This window comes from Mus pahari, chromosome 10 (assembly GCF_900095145.1).
Source record: "Mus pahari chromosome 10, PAHARI_EIJ_v1.1, whole genome shotgun sequence".
Lineage (NCBI taxonomy): Eukaryota > Metazoa > Chordata > Mammalia > Rodentia > Muridae > Mus > Mus pahari.
The window spans coordinates 48,360,063-48,379,292 of record NC_034599.1 but is presented as its reverse complement, the minus strand read 5'-3'; the positions used below and the strand labels follow the sequence as shown (position 1 = coordinate 48,379,292).

The window sequence follows — 19,230 nt, the reverse complement described above, 5'->3', positions numbered from 1 at the left end:
GTTATTCATGAGGACATAATGGAGAGAAAGCTAGAGCAGGCTTAGAGAGATCGCTCAGAGGTTAAGAGCACTCTGGCTGCTCTTGTCGAGGACCCAGGTTCAGTTCCCAGCACTCACAAGGCAGCTCACGGCCATTTGTAACTTCAGTTCCAGGGGAATCCATTTTTTTTTTCTGGCCTCTGTGGGTACCAGGCAAGATGTGGGGTACTAATATTTATGCAGGCAACACTCAGACACAGAAAGTAAATATTTTTAAAGAAATCAGCTAGACTTAGAGACATTTCAGGGCACAGGTGGTATCAATCTTAAAACAAAGTACATGGAGTTCCCATTTTTATTACGAAAATGTGCTTTATTAAAAAAGAAAGAGTATATAATAAAACTACAGGTCAAAATTCTAGACATGGGTTCCTAATGGCATTGTGGAAAACATAAATATCTGTTTCTTTCCCCTTTTTATAGTCTCCTCTGTGCATTATTTTTACCATGTTGACACTTTTATTTTACAGCTTGATTCTATATCCATAGTTTAAAACCAATTTGGATATTATAAAATGGTATAAAGCAAAAGCAAAAATTCCCTCTGTCTGTACTCTTCCCAACACTGTCAGTCTGTCCTTCCCACCCAACCCTTTCTTTTAGGAAATGTCTTCACGTTCTGTCCCGTGCCTTTGGTCTTGGAAAGCTTTCATTACCGCATAATTAAAACCGGTTTCTTCTTGTTGATGGTGCCACTCAGTAGCTGTTTAGGAGATGCGCTCACAACTGATGGGTGACAGCCACTCAGTGTTTGAAGCCATAAGCATTGTTGACAGTTTATTCAAATGAACACACCTATATCTTTATATCCTTACATCCCTCTCTTTTTCAAAAGTCATATAAAACTTTTTTCTATTGAAATTGAAGTATAATTATATCACTGTCCCCACTTTCTCCCTCCAACCCCTCTCCGGAGGTTTCTCTTTATTCTCTTTTTTTTTTTTTTTAAAGATTTTTTTAAAAAATTTATTTATTATATGTAAGTACACTGTAGCTGTCTTCAGACACTCCAGAAGAGGGCGTAAGATCTTGTTATGGATGGTTATGAGCCACCATGTGGTTGCTGGGATTTGAACTCCGGACCTTTGGAAGAGCAGTCGGGTGCTCTTACCCACTGAGCCATCTCACCAGCCCTCTCTTTATTCTCAACTCATGGCCCCTGAAGCCAGATATATTTTAATAAATATTTCAGTATTAGAAGTGCCTAATGGACTATATGGACAATTGGTAAGTTGGAAGGGAAGGAATCAGGGCTTAATAATCCAGCTTGTTTCCCTAAGGTATGTTCAAGTTAATGAACCATAAAGCCATGCAAAATTCATTTCAAAGGCTATGGTCAAGTGGAGTTTCCTAGATTTCTTGATAGACTTGTTACAGTTTGGATGTAAAATGTCCCCTGCAGGTTTGTGTGTCAAAGACTCTGTGTCCAGTGCAATGTTCCAAGGTGTGACTGTTCAAAATGAAAATCGGACAAGTCAATAGAAACTTGTTTTTCTCCTAGTTCTGCTGGGACTGTTCAGCTGCAAATGACATCAATTTAAAAAATTAATATGTCTCTAACAAACTACCTTTTGCTTTCTGAACCCGTGGTTAAAGAGGTAGAAGGGAGGGAGGCATTCTTTCTTCTCATGTCCATATGGGATATTTGTCATGTTGATATTTCTAAGATCTAGTTAAAGGTACAAGTTCTTGATTGGTCTTTGGGAGAACAGATATGAGCGAATGAGTACTTCAGTTCAGGGAGAACCTTTACTCTGGGGCTGTGGGTAGTTCTTGTTTTAGAGCTCATTCTGTCAGGAACTGCATCTGCTGTGCTGAGGAATCGGAAATGAATTTTTGGTATGAGACTTAGATTCTGACCTTGTCCTAAAATGTAGAGACAAGTCCCAAAGCCTTTATCTTAACAACTTCAGTATGCCGTTTATCACCCTACTGAACCAGGAGGGTCTGTGGCTCCAGGACTGAGCGCATGCCTCTGTCGTTGGGTTATTAGTGAATCCCAGGATACGGAGGCTTCCTGAAGCTGACTGTAGCAATTCTCAAGGATTCTCAGAAGGACAAACAGAATGAAAGATCTCACTTGGACGGCTGTTATTTTTATATTCCCAGCGCATACATTACCACAGGATGCCACCATCTATATCCATAGCTGTGCTGTCTTTAGTAGGGGTACAGTCCAGATTGTGAGTTGCCACATACCCTTAATTCTCCTTAATTCTGTCTTAAGTCCTGGCAAAAACTGAGCTGAAAAGATTTAAACAGTGTGGTACGTTCTCCACAGTCTCCATGCCACCTTAAATAGCAGTGTCTTGTTCTTTAGTTAACCTCATCAGGTTTGCCAAAAGGAGGCTGCTGTCACCAAGCACCAGGAACAGTTTACTCAAGGAGAAACAACACAATGACAAGACAGTCAAACCTCCCCAAGCACTTTGCCCTTCATAATGGAATATAAAAGTAAGTGAATTCGACTTTTTATCTTGGATAAAGATGGAAACAAGCCAGTGCACGTGAGTGTGCCACCCACGGATTCCCAGTGATTTATGAGCCTTTTTATCCACTAGGGTGCACAAACAAGCAACTCCGAAGATATTTTGTAATACTGAAATTCATGATCTTCATGACTTAGGCTCTCGAGTGTGGGATTAAAAGCTTAGTATTTCTCTACATTTCTTTTTTTGTTCTGACTTTTTGATAAGATCCAACTGGGGAGGCCGGGCTGGCCTGGAAGTCAGCACAAATCTCAGGTGGGCTTTGCACTAAGGAAATCCTCTTGCCTCTGCTTCCATTGTGCCAGGATTGCGAGTGTGGGCCTAACCCACCGGGCCTGGTCTCTGGTCCCTCACAGCTGAGCATCGTTCACAAGTCTTAAAGATGCAGCTGGCATACAAAGGAGTATGGAGCTGGGTCTCCTCAAAGCTCTTCCCTCTCAGGCCTCCCCCGGTGGCACTGGCAGATGGATGTGCCATCATCTGGCTGGGGAACAAGCTCCATTCCATCACGGATCATGGGCTTGCTGGCCTGGCGCTCAGCATACTTCTGAAATACATTCGGAAGGAACAGAAAGTTTAGTTCATGCTTCTTCTAGTCTCACTTCCCCCACACTTCCACCTCCAACCATGGCGTTTCAAACCCAAACCAAAGATCTGGCTCATTTTAATTTCATACTTATATTTTAACTTCATTTACTATAAATGCTAGTGCAACATCTCCTAGTCTGTCATAGAATCCTAATCTATAGTTCTGTGTAAATGGGACAACTCTAGAAAAGATTAGATGCCCCTACTTGAAATATATATATATATATATATATATATATATATATATATATATATATAATAGTTGAAGTTGAATTTTCACATCAGCAAGCCAAAATGATGAATATCTCCAGATAGAGTGCACAGTTGACCTCTTCCCTCCACCCTGTAGACATGGAGTCATAAGCATGGCAAGAGGCCTATGTAATGTTCTTCTACTCTGGCCAGAAATATCCCTATGTGCCATGTCTTTCATTCCATTCATTCTGCAGCCACTTGGTTAGATATTCCTAGTATCAAGCTAATACCAACAAAACAATAATATAGCCAAGTGAGCCTAATTAACATGTTAGAGGTAGAAACCCCTACCACTAAAATTAAAGCTAGGGCTGGTAAGATTGCATAATGGGTAAAGCTGCCTGCCGTCCACCCTAGTTAAATCCCTGGGATCTACAGATGGTAGTTGAGAACCAACTCCATAAAGCACCCTCCGACCTCCACAGGTACTATGCTCTCCCTTCCCACTGAGCTCACAGAACAAATAAATGAAATGTAATTAAAGTTTAAAAAATATTAGAACTACATTAGTAGAGAGGATGGAACCTATCTACGGATGGCAAGAGGGGCTTGTTGGGGACGGGGTGGCCTTTATTGCCTTACCCACAGACAAGGAAGGAATTTCTCTACGGATCAACCAGCAGGGGGTGCACTCGGACAAGATGGGAGGAACCTCATGAGCTCTAAACCTCCATTTATTAATTAATTAATTTATTTAATTTCATAACGCGAAACGGAGATTAACAAGTTCCAGCACTCAGGAAGCAGAGGCAGGACAATATTCATGAGTTTGATGCCACAATATTCATGAATTCGATGCCAGTCTGGTTTATACAACAAGTTCCAGAACAGCCGGGACTACAGAGAAACCCTGAGATGGGGGTATGGGGAGATAGGGGTAGTGTATGGAGGCGGCTGGCAGGTGGTGGTGCACTCCTTTAATCCCAGAACTTGGGAGGCAGAGGTAGGTGAATCTCAACGCTAAGTTCAAGGCTAGCCTGGTCTACAGAGCTAGTTCTCTGACAGCCAAGGCCAGACCTCAACACTGGTAATTTCTTCCCACAAGCTGCCCCTGCTCCTCCCAGTAAGCACAGTACAAAGTATCCAGGCCGCACACGTGGCATAGGAACCCCAGAGCCATCAGGATGGACAGATGTCTGAACTGACCTGCAGTACTCTGTAATAATAGCAGTACAGTCTGGGCGGCTGGAGCAGGTCCCTGGCAGTTAGCTGCCCTTCTTTGGCAATCTTCTTTGCTTCTTCATCATTTTCCTAAAAGATTAAAGATGAAAATGAAAATGACTGCTGCAACCCACAGAGAAAGCTCGGTGCAGGCGTGGGAGGTGTGTGAACGGAAGGGCGATGTGGACCATGATGGGCTGTCACCAACACAGGAGGCCATGGGGATAGAAGATGTCTGTCACAGGGAAGGGATGAGGGGTGTGTGGACTGTTTCCAAGCCTCACGAGCTCTTCAGTGACTATTTTGGTACTTTCTTAGCTACTCATGGAGAAAGCCCAGGGTCTGTCATCAGCCTCCCCAGCACTGTCCTCTCTGCCTAAGAACAGAATAAATCAATAAATCAATCTTTGTGTTAAAATGTCTTTTAAAAGCCAGGCTGCAGATCTCTGTGAGTTCAAGGCCAGTTTGGTCTACAGAGCAAACTCTAGGACAGTCAGGGTAGGGCTACACAGAGAAACCCTTTCTTAATAAACAATAAAAGATTATATATATATATATATATATATATATATATATATATATATATACTTTACTACAATTACTGAGATTCTGGGCTGGGGAGATGGCTCAGCAGATTAGTGTGAGTACCACTCTTACAGAGGACCAGCATCCACCTTGCTGGTTCTCAACTCCAGCTCCAGGGGATCTGAGGCTTCTGGTCTTTGAGGGCATCTTTGCTCAAGTGTACAGACTCCTACTCTGACACATGTGTAAAATTAAAATAATAATGTTTTTCATAAAGCTTCATTTAAATACAGGATGACAGAGAGTTTTGTGAAACAGCAGTAGCCACAAAGGAATGTAACACTGTAATAAAAAGTTACTCTTTAGTACTCACAGGCTGTAGAGCCAGGAATAGCCAACACTCCTAATTATACTCAGAGAAAATGCTTATTTTGTACACACAACTGATAGGAAAAGCCATTTGCTAGCAATTGTGGATCTTAGGAAAAGTCATTACTCTGACCCATTATGTCCACAAACAGATATTACTTCTCAAAGTTAAAACATAGACAAAATATAATGGAAGGATACATTTTATAGTATTATAATAAACCCAATAGTTTTTAATATTATTCCTCAAAAAAAGAGAAAGAAAGAAAAGAAAAGGAATCTCTGTTTTATCTTGGGACGCTATGGCTTGTTGGGGAAGGACTTGAAGGTTTTTTGTTTTTCTGTTTTTCCCTGTATGGAAGAGATCATAGTTCCCTGAAAGTTCTCTTGGTATATAAAGCCTTTCAATTCTGGCCTTTTTGATCTGTAGTTTGCATTCTGTGTGTTCTTGATTTGCAAAGATGAGTGCAAATGGGGACTCATTTAGAAAAGCTGTATTATAGCCTGGCATGGTGGCACATGCCTTTAATCCCAGCACTCGGGAGACAGAGGCAGGTAGATTTCTGAGTTCAAGGCCAGCTTGGTCTACAAAGTGAGCTCCAGGACAGTCAGGGCTATACAGAGAAACCCTGTCTTGGAAAAAAATAAAGAAAAGAAAAGCTGTATTACATCCAACACTACACTTCGACAGTGTTGACAGAAGCTATACAAGGTGATTTTGATGTCTTTCTCTTTCATATGTGCACAGGGGTGTATGTGTACAGAGACAGAAGCCAGAAGAGGTCCTTCACTCCCTGAGTTACAGGCCATTGCGAGCTTCCGGTGTGAGTGCTGGAAGCCAAATTCAGGTCCTTCAGAAAAGCAGCACGTGTTCTTAACCACCCAGCCATCTTTGGCAACCCTGGTGTTTGTGTTCTGTTATTTAAAGAGAACACATTTTTTTTCCCAGAAAAATTAGAGTTCCTTTGATTTGCTTTGATTATGATACACTAGTTCCTGATGGAACACAAGTTCCCATATTAATAACTTTGTTATTGTCCAAGAACATAACAATTGCATGGAACATACCTTAGCCCATTTCACTTTCTCTAGTAAATCACCGAGGTTTCTTTTAATGGGAACGTAGTGTTTCCAAGGCCTTAGTGCCACATAGAAATGTTCATAGTATGGTGAATCCTGCTTCAGGACCAGGCTGTCGCCCAGCATGAGGTATGGATACCTGTACGCAGCCACAGTCCCATCCACGTTCACTTGGTACTTGTACTAGAAGATTAAAACCAAAGAGCCTCATGAAGCCATTTGCTTTACTTCTGCTTCTCACCAATTTAAAAATTAAATACAGAGGGATTATTTTCCACTTTCTCACATTTGTGTTTGTATTTAATTTATCTTTTTTTTCTTTGCATAAAAATGATAGGCAGCCTTTAACAGCTCCCTCATAAGAAATTTTAGGAAAGGATTGTGTGCTGTTCCAATTACATCTGTGAAACAGAGAGTATAGACTTGTGTAACCAAAGCGAGCATTAAAATTATTGTCAAAGTTCTAAATTTAAGTATTCTGAAGTGAGAATAATTATCAATTTTCATGTATAAACTATTTCATTTGTTTCATACCCTAAACCCACAATACAGAAAGGCATTCTCTCTATTTTACAGTTTAAAAAGAGTTTATGTATAATAGAGTTTACATCTTACCAGCTTGTAAACTGTATGTAAGATGGTTCAGTGAGTGGAGGATAACCCAAGTTTAATCCACAGAATTTCCAGGATCCACGTGGTAGAGAACTAACTGACTTACACACACACACACACACACACACACACACACACACACACACACACACACACAAACACAGAGAGGAAGGGGAGGAGAGGGAGAGGGAGAGAGATAAATAAGCATAATAAAAGTTGACAGAAACCTGGAGACACAGCTACTTTGTTGGCATACATTGGATTAACATTTCAAAAGCATTTATCAAAGGCTTGAAATCCAATTTAATTATAATATGAAGCTTTTTTTTTACAAGTGAGAAAACTGGTATACAGAGAAATTAATAAACTTATATCCAGAATGCAATTCACTGTTCTTTTTACCATAAGCCCCGACTCCCCGCCTCTGAGATGAAGATGGTCCATTTCCAAATATAGTGACCCCTCCCTTCCTCCCATTTCCCCTCTCTTTCTTTTTCAATGCTGGGGATCAAATCTATGCCTCACATATGCAACAGAAGCCCTCTGTTGGGCTATACCCTAACTTCTTAATAATTTCTTAAATAATCAATAATGTGTTTCCCAACCTAGGTGTGGGTCTCATAATAACACTCTAAAGGAGTGAGGGGCACACACACACACACACACACACACACACACACACACACACACACACACGTACATACATGCACACATCACACACATATAAATTTACATACACAATCATGCAGAAATGAATAGCAAAGGTCAGTAAAGGAGCATGGCAGACCTAATGTGTCACAGGACACAGAGCCACTAAGAGATGAGGGGCCACAGACAGTAGAAGAAAGACTGTAGGCAGGACCCTAACTCCAGCTCCTATTTATATATTATGCATATATAAAAATGAATACTCTTTATTTACCAAAGATACTTGAGATCACTTCATGTAAAAGACATTTATATTCCCAGCTTATTAAACCAAAAGGGAAAAGCCACAATAAATACATCCAAACTTCATGTTAACTCTTGTATGAAGCATTAAATATAGTTCTATGTTATTTGGTAAACAAAATTAACAGAGACAAAAGTGTCAGAGTTCTATGATTCTGTCTGTTTGACAGGAAAGTCTGAAAGTAGAGTTCGCTTGCAACCTGAGGCAACCTGCTTGAAACCGGTTTGGTAGACTCTGGACACAATGTATCACTTCACAGCCACAGGAAGACCCATACCTTAAAGAAATCAATGGACACAGTCTATCACTTCACAGCCATAGGAAGAGTCATACCTTAAAGAAATCAAAGAAACCCATCAACTTGGCTTTTCCAAGCTCTTTTTCTTTCTCTTGGAAAAAGAAATATCCTGTAATTCCTGCATCTAGCAGCTGTGGATTCTCTTTGGACAGAAGTACCAACTGCAGCCTCTCCTCCCGGCTGTCTCTACCTCGGAAGAAAGCTTTCTCTGTTTTATTGATCCAGGAAGGCCCTAGAAGTTTGAGGCCATAAAAAATTATGATTAAGAATCTGAAACCATAAGACAGTATAACCACCTTTAGTCCACTATTGTCATTTAACATGTTGACCCTCTTTGAGAACTCACTTTGTAACATAGATGCTGTTCCCAAAATACTTGGGACTGAGCGTCACTTTGCCAGAGATACTTTCTGAGAGCATCCTTCTGTCTGCTCCAGCCCCTCCCATTTACCAGCAAGGACAGCCCACACAGGCACTGCTCTTTGCTACTGTATAACACTAGGAAGTAGCCATCACACATCAGACCAAGCTCCAGGCAGACAGAGGTTCCATGATTAGCCCCAGTTCCAGGCCATACCTTCTTCCATCTGTTATGTCTCACAAAGCACACATGAGTTGGGCTTTTGTTCTTATGAGGTCACCAGAGAACTGCATAACTCAGTAACCCCAACACATTTTTTTTTTTAAAGATTTATTTATTTATTATATGTAAGTACACTGTAGCTGTCTTCAGACACTCCAGAAGAGGGAGTCAGATCTTGTTACAGATGGTTGTGAGCCACCATGTGGTTGCTGGGATTTGAACTCCGGACCTTCGGAAGAGCAGTCGGGTGCTCTTACCCACTGAGCCACCTCACCAGCCCACCCCAACACATTTTTAGTCCATATTTTCCCTTATTTTTATTTTATGTGTATCTCATGTATGTCTGTGCACTGTGTGCATGAAGGTCCCATAGAGGCCAGAGGATGGAGCCAGATCCCGTGGGACTGGAGTTAACATACATTTGTGTGTCACCAAGTGGGTGCTGGGAATCGAACCTGGGTCCTCTTGAGGAGCAACACATGCTCTTAACCACTTGACCATCTCTCCAGCTCAGCTACTCATAATTTTGAATCCAGGGAAGACATTTTTCTTTGATATTATTAAATGCAACTACATAGCTCACAACACTCACAAAGGTATATGGGGAACTTGAGCTAAGATCTTGGTGTCTATCCTTGGCTAGTCTGCTGCTTGTTGTGTAGCCCAGAAGGATCCCAAACTAGTAACAATCCTCCTGCCTCAGGCTTCCAAATGCTAGGATTATAGGCATGAGCAATCATGCCAGTTATAGAAGGCAAATGTCTTAGAAAAATTAATTCCAATCTCTGACAAAATGCCTTACTACTCTAAAGAACGATATTATTGGTTAAATATTTGTCAGCGCCTCAGAGATATCATAAGACAGAAATGGGAGGGATCCAGTCTTCTCAGCCTGCTTGTCAGAAATTCACTGTCATCAAACTGAAAGTAGGCCAACTTTTATTTCCTATCGTCTTCATCGTATTTTTATTACCTTTCCTTTGGGTATTTTGCCCAAATCTCTGATCTTGTCCCCCAAATAACATTAGAGCCACACGGGGGCTAGAAAGGACAGGGCAAAGGGTGGTGCGGCCCAGTGAGTTTCTGAAAAGGGGGGTCGTATCAAAATGGAAGGAACCATATCAGAGAGAAGGGCTCCAGTTCTAAAGACTCGGGAAGCACAGAAGTAAGAGGATTCCTTACAGAGCGGTGGAGGGATTCCTAATGCCCAGAGCTCACCATGCTCACAAGCCTCATGCTTCTCGGAATCTGCTCTCACTTCATGCAGTAATAAAAAGCACTGGAGTCAGAATTAGGTGACAAGTTTACCAAATATACACGTTATTTAAATATCTTTAATTTTTGCTGTAAGTTTTCACACAAATATAACCAAGTGTAGAGCAGATTGAAAGATGTTTAAAAATGACTAAATTCAAAGGAGACTCCATGAATATAGACTTGGGCATTATTACCCCAAACTATGTGTTTTTAATTTTCAAATTTGGAGCACCCTAAACATTCTCCTTCAGCCGTTTTCCCCTGCTTTGTCTTGCTGGGAATGGACCCTGAGCAGACATTTTTCTTGGTTGGAAGTAAGAATGATTAAGCATATACATTTATTCTTTCTGATTAAACACTCCCTTCACCTTTTAAGATTTTTCCCTAGAGAATTAACCTGAACTTACCTGTGTTTCCCTGAACGGAGAGGAGATCATTTGTGACACCCCTCATTGCTTCGAGTGTGGAGTGGGTGACATCATATGTTGGAAGGATGATGTCTCTCGAGTCCAGGGAGCCACACCAGGAAATGATAGGTATAGGGCCTGGGGTGTCATTGACTTTTCGATGCTCCAAGGGCCAATCTCCAAGGTTGATATAAAATTCTAAATCTGGGAGGGTGACCTACAAAAACAAAAGCACAAGGGTTAGTGGCTGGGAGGCACCTAATTCCTCAGTCATGTGTGTGTGTGTGTGTGTGTGTGTGTGTGTGTGTGTGTGTGTATTCACTTGCACCTGTGGGTGGAGGACAGGGGTCAATTTTTGGTGGTTTTCCTCAAATACCATCTACCTTGTTTTTTGAGACATGGTCTCTCTCTCTCTCTGGCCGGGACCTTTCTGAGGAGGTTAAGCTCTGAGCCTTAGGGATCTGCCTGTCTCTGCTTCCTCAGCACTGGGATCACAAGCACACGCCATCGCAACTGGCCTTTTTCACATGGGGTCTGAGGGTTGGACTCAGGTCCTAATATTTACAGAGCAAGCCCTTTACCAACTGAACCATCTCCCTTGCTGGAAGTACCTCTGATCTAGGGGACCCTTGAAAACAGTGGGGTAAGGGAGAAGAAAGATTGTCCATCACTCTTTGTTAGAGGTCCTCGGTGAGAGTAGTGTAATGACAAACTCATTTGACTGGAAGTTGGCTACTGTCTCCAGAGGTGGCCTTTAAAATGTAATGTTACAGAAGTGGGCGTCTAGAGAAGCACGTGAGTGAGTGGGCTTTGGGAGCCCTCACCAGCTACTCCTGCAATAGTCTGCAGTCAAACCTAAGCCTTGGCCCTCCTTACCACGCCCTCTTCCACCTTTGCCTCTAGAATCCTCCACCCTGTTTCAGTCCATATACACGACTGAAGCTCAGGTAAGGTCCTTGCCACATGAGTTTCCTTATTGGACATTCCCACACCCGCTCCCCCAACTTGAGCCTATTTTCTATATAGCTGCCCAAATCTCTCCACCCCACATTGATGTCATGACTGAGCTCACAGAACCTTTAGACTTCCAAACAAGACCTGTGCTCTGTCCTGGCATTCTGCCTCACTTTCCTATTCTAGCTTCTACTGAAGCCTCATGAACCCGAGTGGTGGGATTCCACCTTAACTTAAATCTTACAGCAATCAGCCATCTTCCAAGGTGGGGGACTGACGCGCATTCCATGACACATCACTGAAATCTAGTCTCATCAGTCTGTATAGAACTAAGTATGTAACGGTTGCAACAACAGCACGATGCTATTATTTCTGGAAGCAGTTCCTTTGTTTTCCTACCTTTCTTGCCAGTGACAGCAAAATTTCATCAGAGAACATTTTGAAGTCTGTGTATTTCCCCAAAGATCTCCGGTAGATGCGGTTATTGAGAATTGTGTAATGAACAACAGCACCCTGCTCGTCCCCAAATCTTTTGGGGACCTCCTTCAGCATCTGCTGGAGATTAATGCTGGGGAAGGGAACAAAATCCTGCTCGATCTGTGGTTCACTGGCTGGGCAAGACAGGGTTTCCTGCCAGACCTGTGGGTCGTATTCTGGGCAGTCACAGTACTCATGGTACACGGGTCCTGGGGAGGGAACACACACACAATGTCACCCTGACTTAACAAACGCCATGACCTAAGAAGTGAGTACTGGATGGCAGCTTGGCAGATCTGGAAACTCCTGACAGAGGCAAACCTATCTTAGAGCAATTTGTAGTAGAGTGATTATGTGAGAGCCCTACCTCTGCCCCTATCAAGGCACCTTGGACAGACTACAGAGCACATGCCCACTTCCAAACTAGCACACTCCAGTCACGTGGATGACTTCCAGTGAGGTATAAGTAGTAAGTGTAAAGTGACTCCATTTTAGCACAGAAAAATTCTTGATTTTCAGACATTCAAATGCAGAAATAGTAAGTTTTGGGGGGAAATGGAGAACCTTTCCCTCAAGGTCCCTAATGCCCCCTTGGTCAGCACATCTCAGAGGAAAGAGTAACCCAAAGGGGTCTATCCGTGTTCGTGGACAGCTGAACAGAGAAGATGTTTCTGAAGACGAATTTAGAAGCAATATATACAAATCTAACATAATTTCAGCACGTGTATTTAATTGAATATATTTTCTTGATGGTGATCTTTGGAAACAGAGTCTTATACAGCCTAGGCTGGTCTTCAGCTCACACAGAGATCCTCCTGTCTCTACTTCCCCAGGGCTGAGATGACATTAGGCCTGTTTTGTTGGAGTTTTCTACTTCAGACCAAGCTGGGAAGAGGCGCTGGCTTATTCTTTCACTTCAAACTGGTGAGCAAAACCTGTCATGTGGACTCACAGTTTCTAGACTATGGATATGAGTTAGGGAAGGACAGTGAGGGGAAACCTCACAGGTCACACAGCTTGCTGCTTAATGTAGCTCAGGAAGAGAGCGTGTGCAGGACTGAGCAGTCTCACTGGGTTGAGGCAGAGCTGAGCGTGCCAGAGAACCGGGCAGCTGAGCCTGGGAACAGAGTATGTGGGGGTGAGCCTAGACACCTTCAGGACCCTGAGAACGAGAGTCCAGCCCAGCCTGTAATCAGGGCTTCTGTGAGTGGAATCCACCCAGCGCAGGGAAGAACCATCCGAGCAACACTGGAGGCCAGTGCACAGTGCTCCTGCAGGCCTGAGCCAAGCGCTTGTGTCAGCCTGGCTGGGAAGCCTCCTCATTCTTGGGACTTGGGGAGTGTGCACCTCAGCTGTTGAGAGTAATTAGCCCCAGATTAAACGTGACTCAATTTCATCTAACACCCTGTAAAAATCTAACTGGAGAAGGTCAGATTATGTCCAATTAACTCTGCCACATCCCAGAGTGAGCTTAGGAAAATTAAAAATGGTATCGAGAGATAAAGTTACACTGGAGGGGATTAATGGCAGCTCTGGCATTGCAGGACAAAAGATGAACAAACTTAAAGATACAGCAATGGGAACTATACAAAATGAAACAGAAAAGGATTTTTCAAGAGATTTCTTTGTTTTATGTGTGTGTGTGTTGTCTGCACGAATGTATGTGCATGTCACTTATACATGTCTGGTCAGAAAAGGACATTGGATCCCCTAGAACTGGAGTTACAGAAAATTGTGAGCTCCGTGTGGGTGCTGGGAACTGAACGCAGGCCCTCTGCAGGAGCAGCAAGTGCCCTCCAAACTCAGAAAATGATAACTTTTTTAAATGCCAAAAAAATGAAATAAAATTTGAGCTTCTGGGAATACGTACACAATGTTTACTCTGTCACATTTGACTGCAAGGTCATTATAGCCCTTCTGAAAAGCAGATATCCCATATTTGCCTAGGGTCAGGTGACTAGTAACACATACCTTTTAAAATATAGGGAGACTGAGCCACATGTTCACTGCCATAAAAGATCTCTATCTTGAGCCCTTCATGGACTGTCTCGTGCATCCTGTATCTCACCAAAAATGTTCCATCATTTCTGTCCAAAGGTTTAGGGACATAAATACGGACCAGCTCCTTGGGTGAAAGGGATTTCACCACTACTTTGAACTGTGTTTGACCTGTAAGCAAAAGAAATAGAAATAACATTGCCATTTCCTGATCATTATGTCTCAGTGCTTAGACACGTATCTTAGTACAGAAGAAGTCCTTTGTCCTGCAGTGTTCATGGTAGACCACATTCATTTCTGCCTGGAAGATCCTTGCAGACAGCAACTATGTGTGGTCCGTCCTTAAGTCAAGGATCTGACTTAACATGGGACTCATTAGCCATTCAATAACAGTGGATGAAAAAAATTAATTCATTAAAGAAAGTAACATTTCTCCTACTTGGTCTTTTCTCCTCTGAATAACATTCAAGCAGTAACAGTCCACACTCTAAAGATGATGGCCCTGTGGCAATTCAACTTTCTCCCTGTAAAATACATACACGTTATTTAATGCCATTGAAGTGTCTAGTAACCCTCATTTCTGAGAAAAATGTCCCTTTTTCATTAGATTTGTTCTTTGACAATTTCACACTTTACATAATACATACTGACCACACTCACCCTCCGCCCTCTCCAAAATCCTCCCACCTTTGCCTATCCCCCTCCCCTTTTGTACAAATCTCTTTTTAGCATTCATGTTTATTCACTTCGTTTATGACCCACTTGGTCTAACCAGGGCTGTCTGTGTGACCGTGAATTCATGGGCTCAGCAGTGGGTAAGTAGCAGGTACAACAACCGCAGGCAACTCCCTCTGCCAGAACCTAACAATAATTTGGAAGTGAGGGACAGGGTTCCATAAGATCCTCCCCATTCTGTGATGGACTGTTGGAAGGGCCGGTCTTGTGTGGGCCTAGGATAGTAACCATGGTTATGAGTTCATGGCTGAAAAGGTTGTGTCTACGGCAGTGTCTCTAAACTTTCGGGCAGTGAAGAATGACTTTTTCACAGGGGGGTTCACGGGATTCACAGATATCCTGCATTGCAGATCCTTGCATTACAATTCCTAACACTAGCAAAACTACAGTTATAAAGTAGCAAGGAAAACATGTTACGGTTAGGGGTCACCACCACATGAGGAACTGTATTAAAGGGTCACAGCACCAGGAAGGCTGAGGACTGCTGCTCTGGACATTTTGAAGCCAGTCCCTCTGTCTTCTGACTTTGAGATACTTCCTACTTCCTCGTCTACAAAGTTCCCTGTGCTTTAGAAAGTGTGAAAAATTTCTTTTTAAACTGAATATTCAAATGCTTTGTCTTTCTTCTTGCTGCCATCAGAAAGGCAACCCAAGGAGGAGAGATGGTTCATCAGTTAAAAGCACTAGTATTCCTCCAGAGGACCCAGGTTTGAGTCCCAGCACCCACATATTTATTTTAAGCGCTTAGTTGCCTGGGCCACTGATAGCACAAAATTGAAGTGAGAGTCAGTGGAAAATAACACTGATTGGGTCTGACAGAGAAATAAGTAAGTGTAAGTAAGCTTTATAAGGAAGAAAAGGAGAAGCATGAAATTCTGAACTGCTCAAAGCAGAAGGAATATGAATTCCCATTTGCCCTGATGGCCTTTACAACGGAACGGGATCAAAGATCAGCTTACAGTTTCCTCTCCATAAATTCAAATTTATGAAAAGGTGACTGATGAGAAGGTAGTGACACAAAAGGAGCCTGGTGGTGTTGCACCTTACTTCAAAGATTCTGAACACTTAGTTTTCAAAACAACCAAAAGCATAAAAAAATTTACTTAGTGCCTACTATGGGCTATATGTGTTCATATCTATCTATCTATCTATCTATCTATCTATCTATCTATCTATCTATCATCCATCCATCTATCCATCTATATACTTTTTAGATCATATTCTTATTACATAGGCTAGGCTAGCCTAGAACTCACAATCCTCTATTCTTCTTGCCTCCCAAGTGCTTGGATTATAGGTCTGCGCCGTCATACGAAGCTCTCATAAGCATGTTCTACCTGTTTCTTGTAAGATCTGTCAGGTAATTATTGATCTACCCCACTGTACAGATCAAGAAACCTAGCTCCAAGAAGTAACTGAGGGTCATATATCAAAAAAACAGCCATCAGTAGGCAATCATAGCTTTGCATTTTAAATAGAATAGAATTTTAAATAGAAGAGAATCTCTGGCAATGGGAACCTCGCCCGCCATGACTGAAGGGGCTCTGGCCAGTGAGCATGGCTCTGGCAGGCCTTGACTTTCTCTCCCATAAGACCAAGTGTTACACCCTAGGACTACATAATCATCCAAACACGTCTGACTTCCTGCCATGGACACTCCAGGATCCACTCATGCACTGCAATGTTTAAAAGATATGCTTTTCTCATTATAAAAACATTATGACGTATTGGGGCTAGAGAGCGGGCTCTGTGGTTAAGAGTGCTTCCTGTTCTTCCAGCAGACACGTGTTCTCGGCAACTACCTTAGGCGGCTCACAAGAGTCTAGAACTCTGGTTAGAGCAGATCCAGTGCTCTCTTCTGGTCTCTATCGGCACCAGCTCACAAGTGGCATATATACAAACACACACATATCCCAATTATCTTTGTGGAACATTTTATTTGGGGAAAAAAGAATTTTAAAATTACGAGGGAAAATCCTTACTCTCTTGCAGTAACCACATGAGTGCTTACCTGGGTTCATGTATTTATTACAGAACTGCAGAGACACCATGACACGGTTTGAATTTGAGCCATGTCCCACAGGCTCCTGTTCTCAACACTTGATCCTCACGGCTCTCTGCTTTTGCACGGCAGCAAGCCAGTCTAGAAGCCGCTCTCAACCTCCAAATCCTCACTCCTGAAGCTTCCCAGACTCCCCTGGGCCTATTGGCAGTTCTTTAATGTTTACACCAGGCTGGAGAAATCCAATTGTAGCAACTGTGCTCTGCCCTGATAGGCCGGTTGCTTATTATCTATTTTCTCAGCAGAGTCTTAGGTTTTTCGATAGGCAGACATTGCCATCCTCTTTTTACTCCAGGATTACCAAATACACGTGACCTCTAAGTACGTGAAATTTCCCCTTTGCTCTGTGGAGGACGCAATAGATTTTTCTACCTCTTTGCAGGCAAAACAGGACGCCAGTTGGGAGCAGCCTTACATGTAGACACAAATTAGCAAATCCTGACTGGCAACAAGTTGAAACCAGCTGGACAAGTCTAGAGAGGCCATCAGATGTGGGAGGAGGGCCCTGCAGAGATTCAAGACAAGCGCCTCCCTTCTCCGGTTCTAGGAAGTTTCACTGCTTCGCGTGGTCTGCACGGCGGGCCTAAGATGAGTGGGCTGCTGAGTCAGGGAGGGAGGCGCGCCCTGCGGGCCAAGAAGGGCCATCTGCATCACGTGATGACACCACCGCGCTCCGAGGGACCCCACAGGCGCCGTTTACTCTACTTACCCTTACATCGGTCACCGGGGCGGGACCTGTGGCCCGGCCTTTGGAGTTAGTTACCCAACGGTCCAGAGTGGCATCTCCCGCCCCCGTGGGTGTCAGGGAGGAGGGAAGGGACGCCGATGGGAGGGGAGAGAAGGCGACACCCGCAGTGGGGAGATGGCCATGCGTGGGGACAGGGACGCGCGGGGACGGCGACGGCGACGGCGACGGGCGCTGACCTGGCGGCGAGCTAGTGAGGTTCCGGCCGTCCGTGTCTACCGACTGCAGGAAGAAGTAGCGCACGGGCAGGACGGCGGCGGCCTGCAGCCCAGGGCCCCACGCCAGGCTCCGCGGTGCGCTCACGCGCGCCCCGGCCCCCGCCGCCACCAGCAGGGCGAGCTGCAGCCCCAGCAGCAGGGCCCGCCGGACGCCGTGCATGGTCGCCGGCTCTCAGCTCCGTTGGCCAGGGAGGAGCTGGAGCGACCGGCCGAGGGGACACCCGGGGGCGGGCCTCTGTCTAGAGCCGCCCCGGGCGGGCCGGGCGTGCGCCCCGACCCCGACTGGGTCGTTGTGTACCGCGCCCAGGCCTCACGCTCCTAGTCGCCTGAGTTTGCCAGTTTAGAGAAAGGCAGGGTTTGCTTGTTTTAAAATTGTTATTACCTCTTTTCTTCTTCTTCTGAAGTCACTGGAGTATGGTTCCATTTCTGTCCCTTGTCTTTCAGTGTTTCCTGTGTAGGGCACTTGGGCAGCAGAAGGCAGGGTCTGGGCATGAGTCTCAGCAGAGTTGGGCACCTTTCCTTCCCTGCCCACTTTGGAAAGGTCGGGTGGATGGCCTGGGCACCCCACTCCTGAGCGTCAAGAGCCAGGAGCTCCACACAGCCCCCGTTTGTTCACTCTTGCTAATTATTTTTTCTTTTTATCTGCATAGCATTACAATTTTAGGAACTAATTATTCTTCCCAGGATGAGAAATCTGGAAGAATTCATCCTGTAGAATGGGCAGATATCTTCTCGGTAGATCTCAACCCAGTGCATATCAGAACCAGGCTCCAGGCTTTAATTGGGCTCCTGAGCATTTTGAGCTCGGGCCCAGGTCACCAATCCAATTACCAATCAAAGGTGAGGATAGAGGCCAGCAGAAAGAAAGGGGGGCAGATGCCCATAGGCATTCCACCGTGCTGGGGTCTCAGGTTAGCCCCTGGAAGTTATAGACAGCGCTCTTTAGAAGTGTCATTAGGAGCTGGGAATAAGTCACTTGTAAACTGCAGGGCAGCAGTGTAGCATAACTTAGTGTGATTTCCAATGGCTTGTTTCCTGGGGTCGTTTGCATGCTTTGATGGAATGCCTGCCCTGCCCCAGTTAGCATTTATAAATAAATAAATACCACCACCATCCACACAAAAAACCTGTGTAAACACATTTTATCTACACCCTGCCAAAACTGAACTTAAATTTCTTTTTCCTAGAGAAGTGAGCCAGGGGTTATCTGGCTCTAGGTGATAGTGCCTAAGAAATTATATAATTCTTGAAATAACACCTATTGGGCGGGGTGGGGGTGGGGAATCAAGCAATTGACTCCTAAGTCTGCAACCAGATAACCAATGAACAGTAATTAGAAGGATCATTAAGTGATTGTCTTAAGCTACAAAGAATAGTCTGTGGTGCTACTGGATGTGCTGGCCCTCAATTCAAGCTAGCTGCCTCC

At 43.9% G+C, this 19,230-nt stretch overlaps 1 protein-coding gene across 3 annotated transcripts; it reads right to left on the bottom strand.

Moving 5' to 3' along the window:
• Positions 1-1,115: 1,115 nt before the first annotated feature.
• Positions 1,116-18,224, bottom strand: Poglut3 (protein O-glucosyltransferase 3). Of its 3 annotated transcripts, none has more exons than XM_029543811.1 (8): positions 18,187-18,224; positions 14,018-14,215; positions 11,969-12,255; positions 10,616-10,832; positions 8,404-8,600; positions 6,495-6,689; positions 4,518-4,622; positions 1,116-3,075 (listed from the first exon to the last, which is right to left on the bottom strand). In XM_029543811.1, exons 2-8 carry the CDS (start codon positions 14,100-14,102, stop codon positions 2,950-2,952), a joined length of 1,212 nt encoding a protein of 403 aa, XP_029399671.1. In that variant the 5' UTR covers positions 14,103-14,215; positions 18,187-18,224; the 3' UTR covers positions 1,116-2,949. The 3 variants fall into 3 exon arrangements, with proteins under 3 accessions (XP_029399671.1, XP_021063039.1, XP_029399670.1); XM_021207380.2 differs by lacking the exon at positions 18,187-18,224 and adding an exon at positions 17,766-17,964; XM_029543810.1 differs by lacking the exon at positions 18,187-18,224 and adding an exon at positions 16,791-17,677.
• Positions 18,225-19,230: the final 1,006 nt, after the last annotated feature.

Excerpts from the sequence above, each read along its gene's own strand:
- Poglut3 (XM_021207380.2), bottom strand. The coding sequence starts at position 17,964 with ATGCACGGCGTCCGGCGGGCCCTGCTGCTGGGGCTGCAGCTCGCCCTG. Across the intron at positions 14,216-17,765 it reads CCTCACTAGCTCGCCGCCAG|GTCAAACACAGTTCAAAGTA; the intron begins GTCAGCGCCCGT and ends TTTTGCTTACAG. Across the intron at positions 3,076-4,517 it reads ATTATTACAGAGTACTGCAG|AAGTATGCTGAGCGCCAGGC; the intron begins GTCAGTTCAGAC and ends AATGTATTTCAG.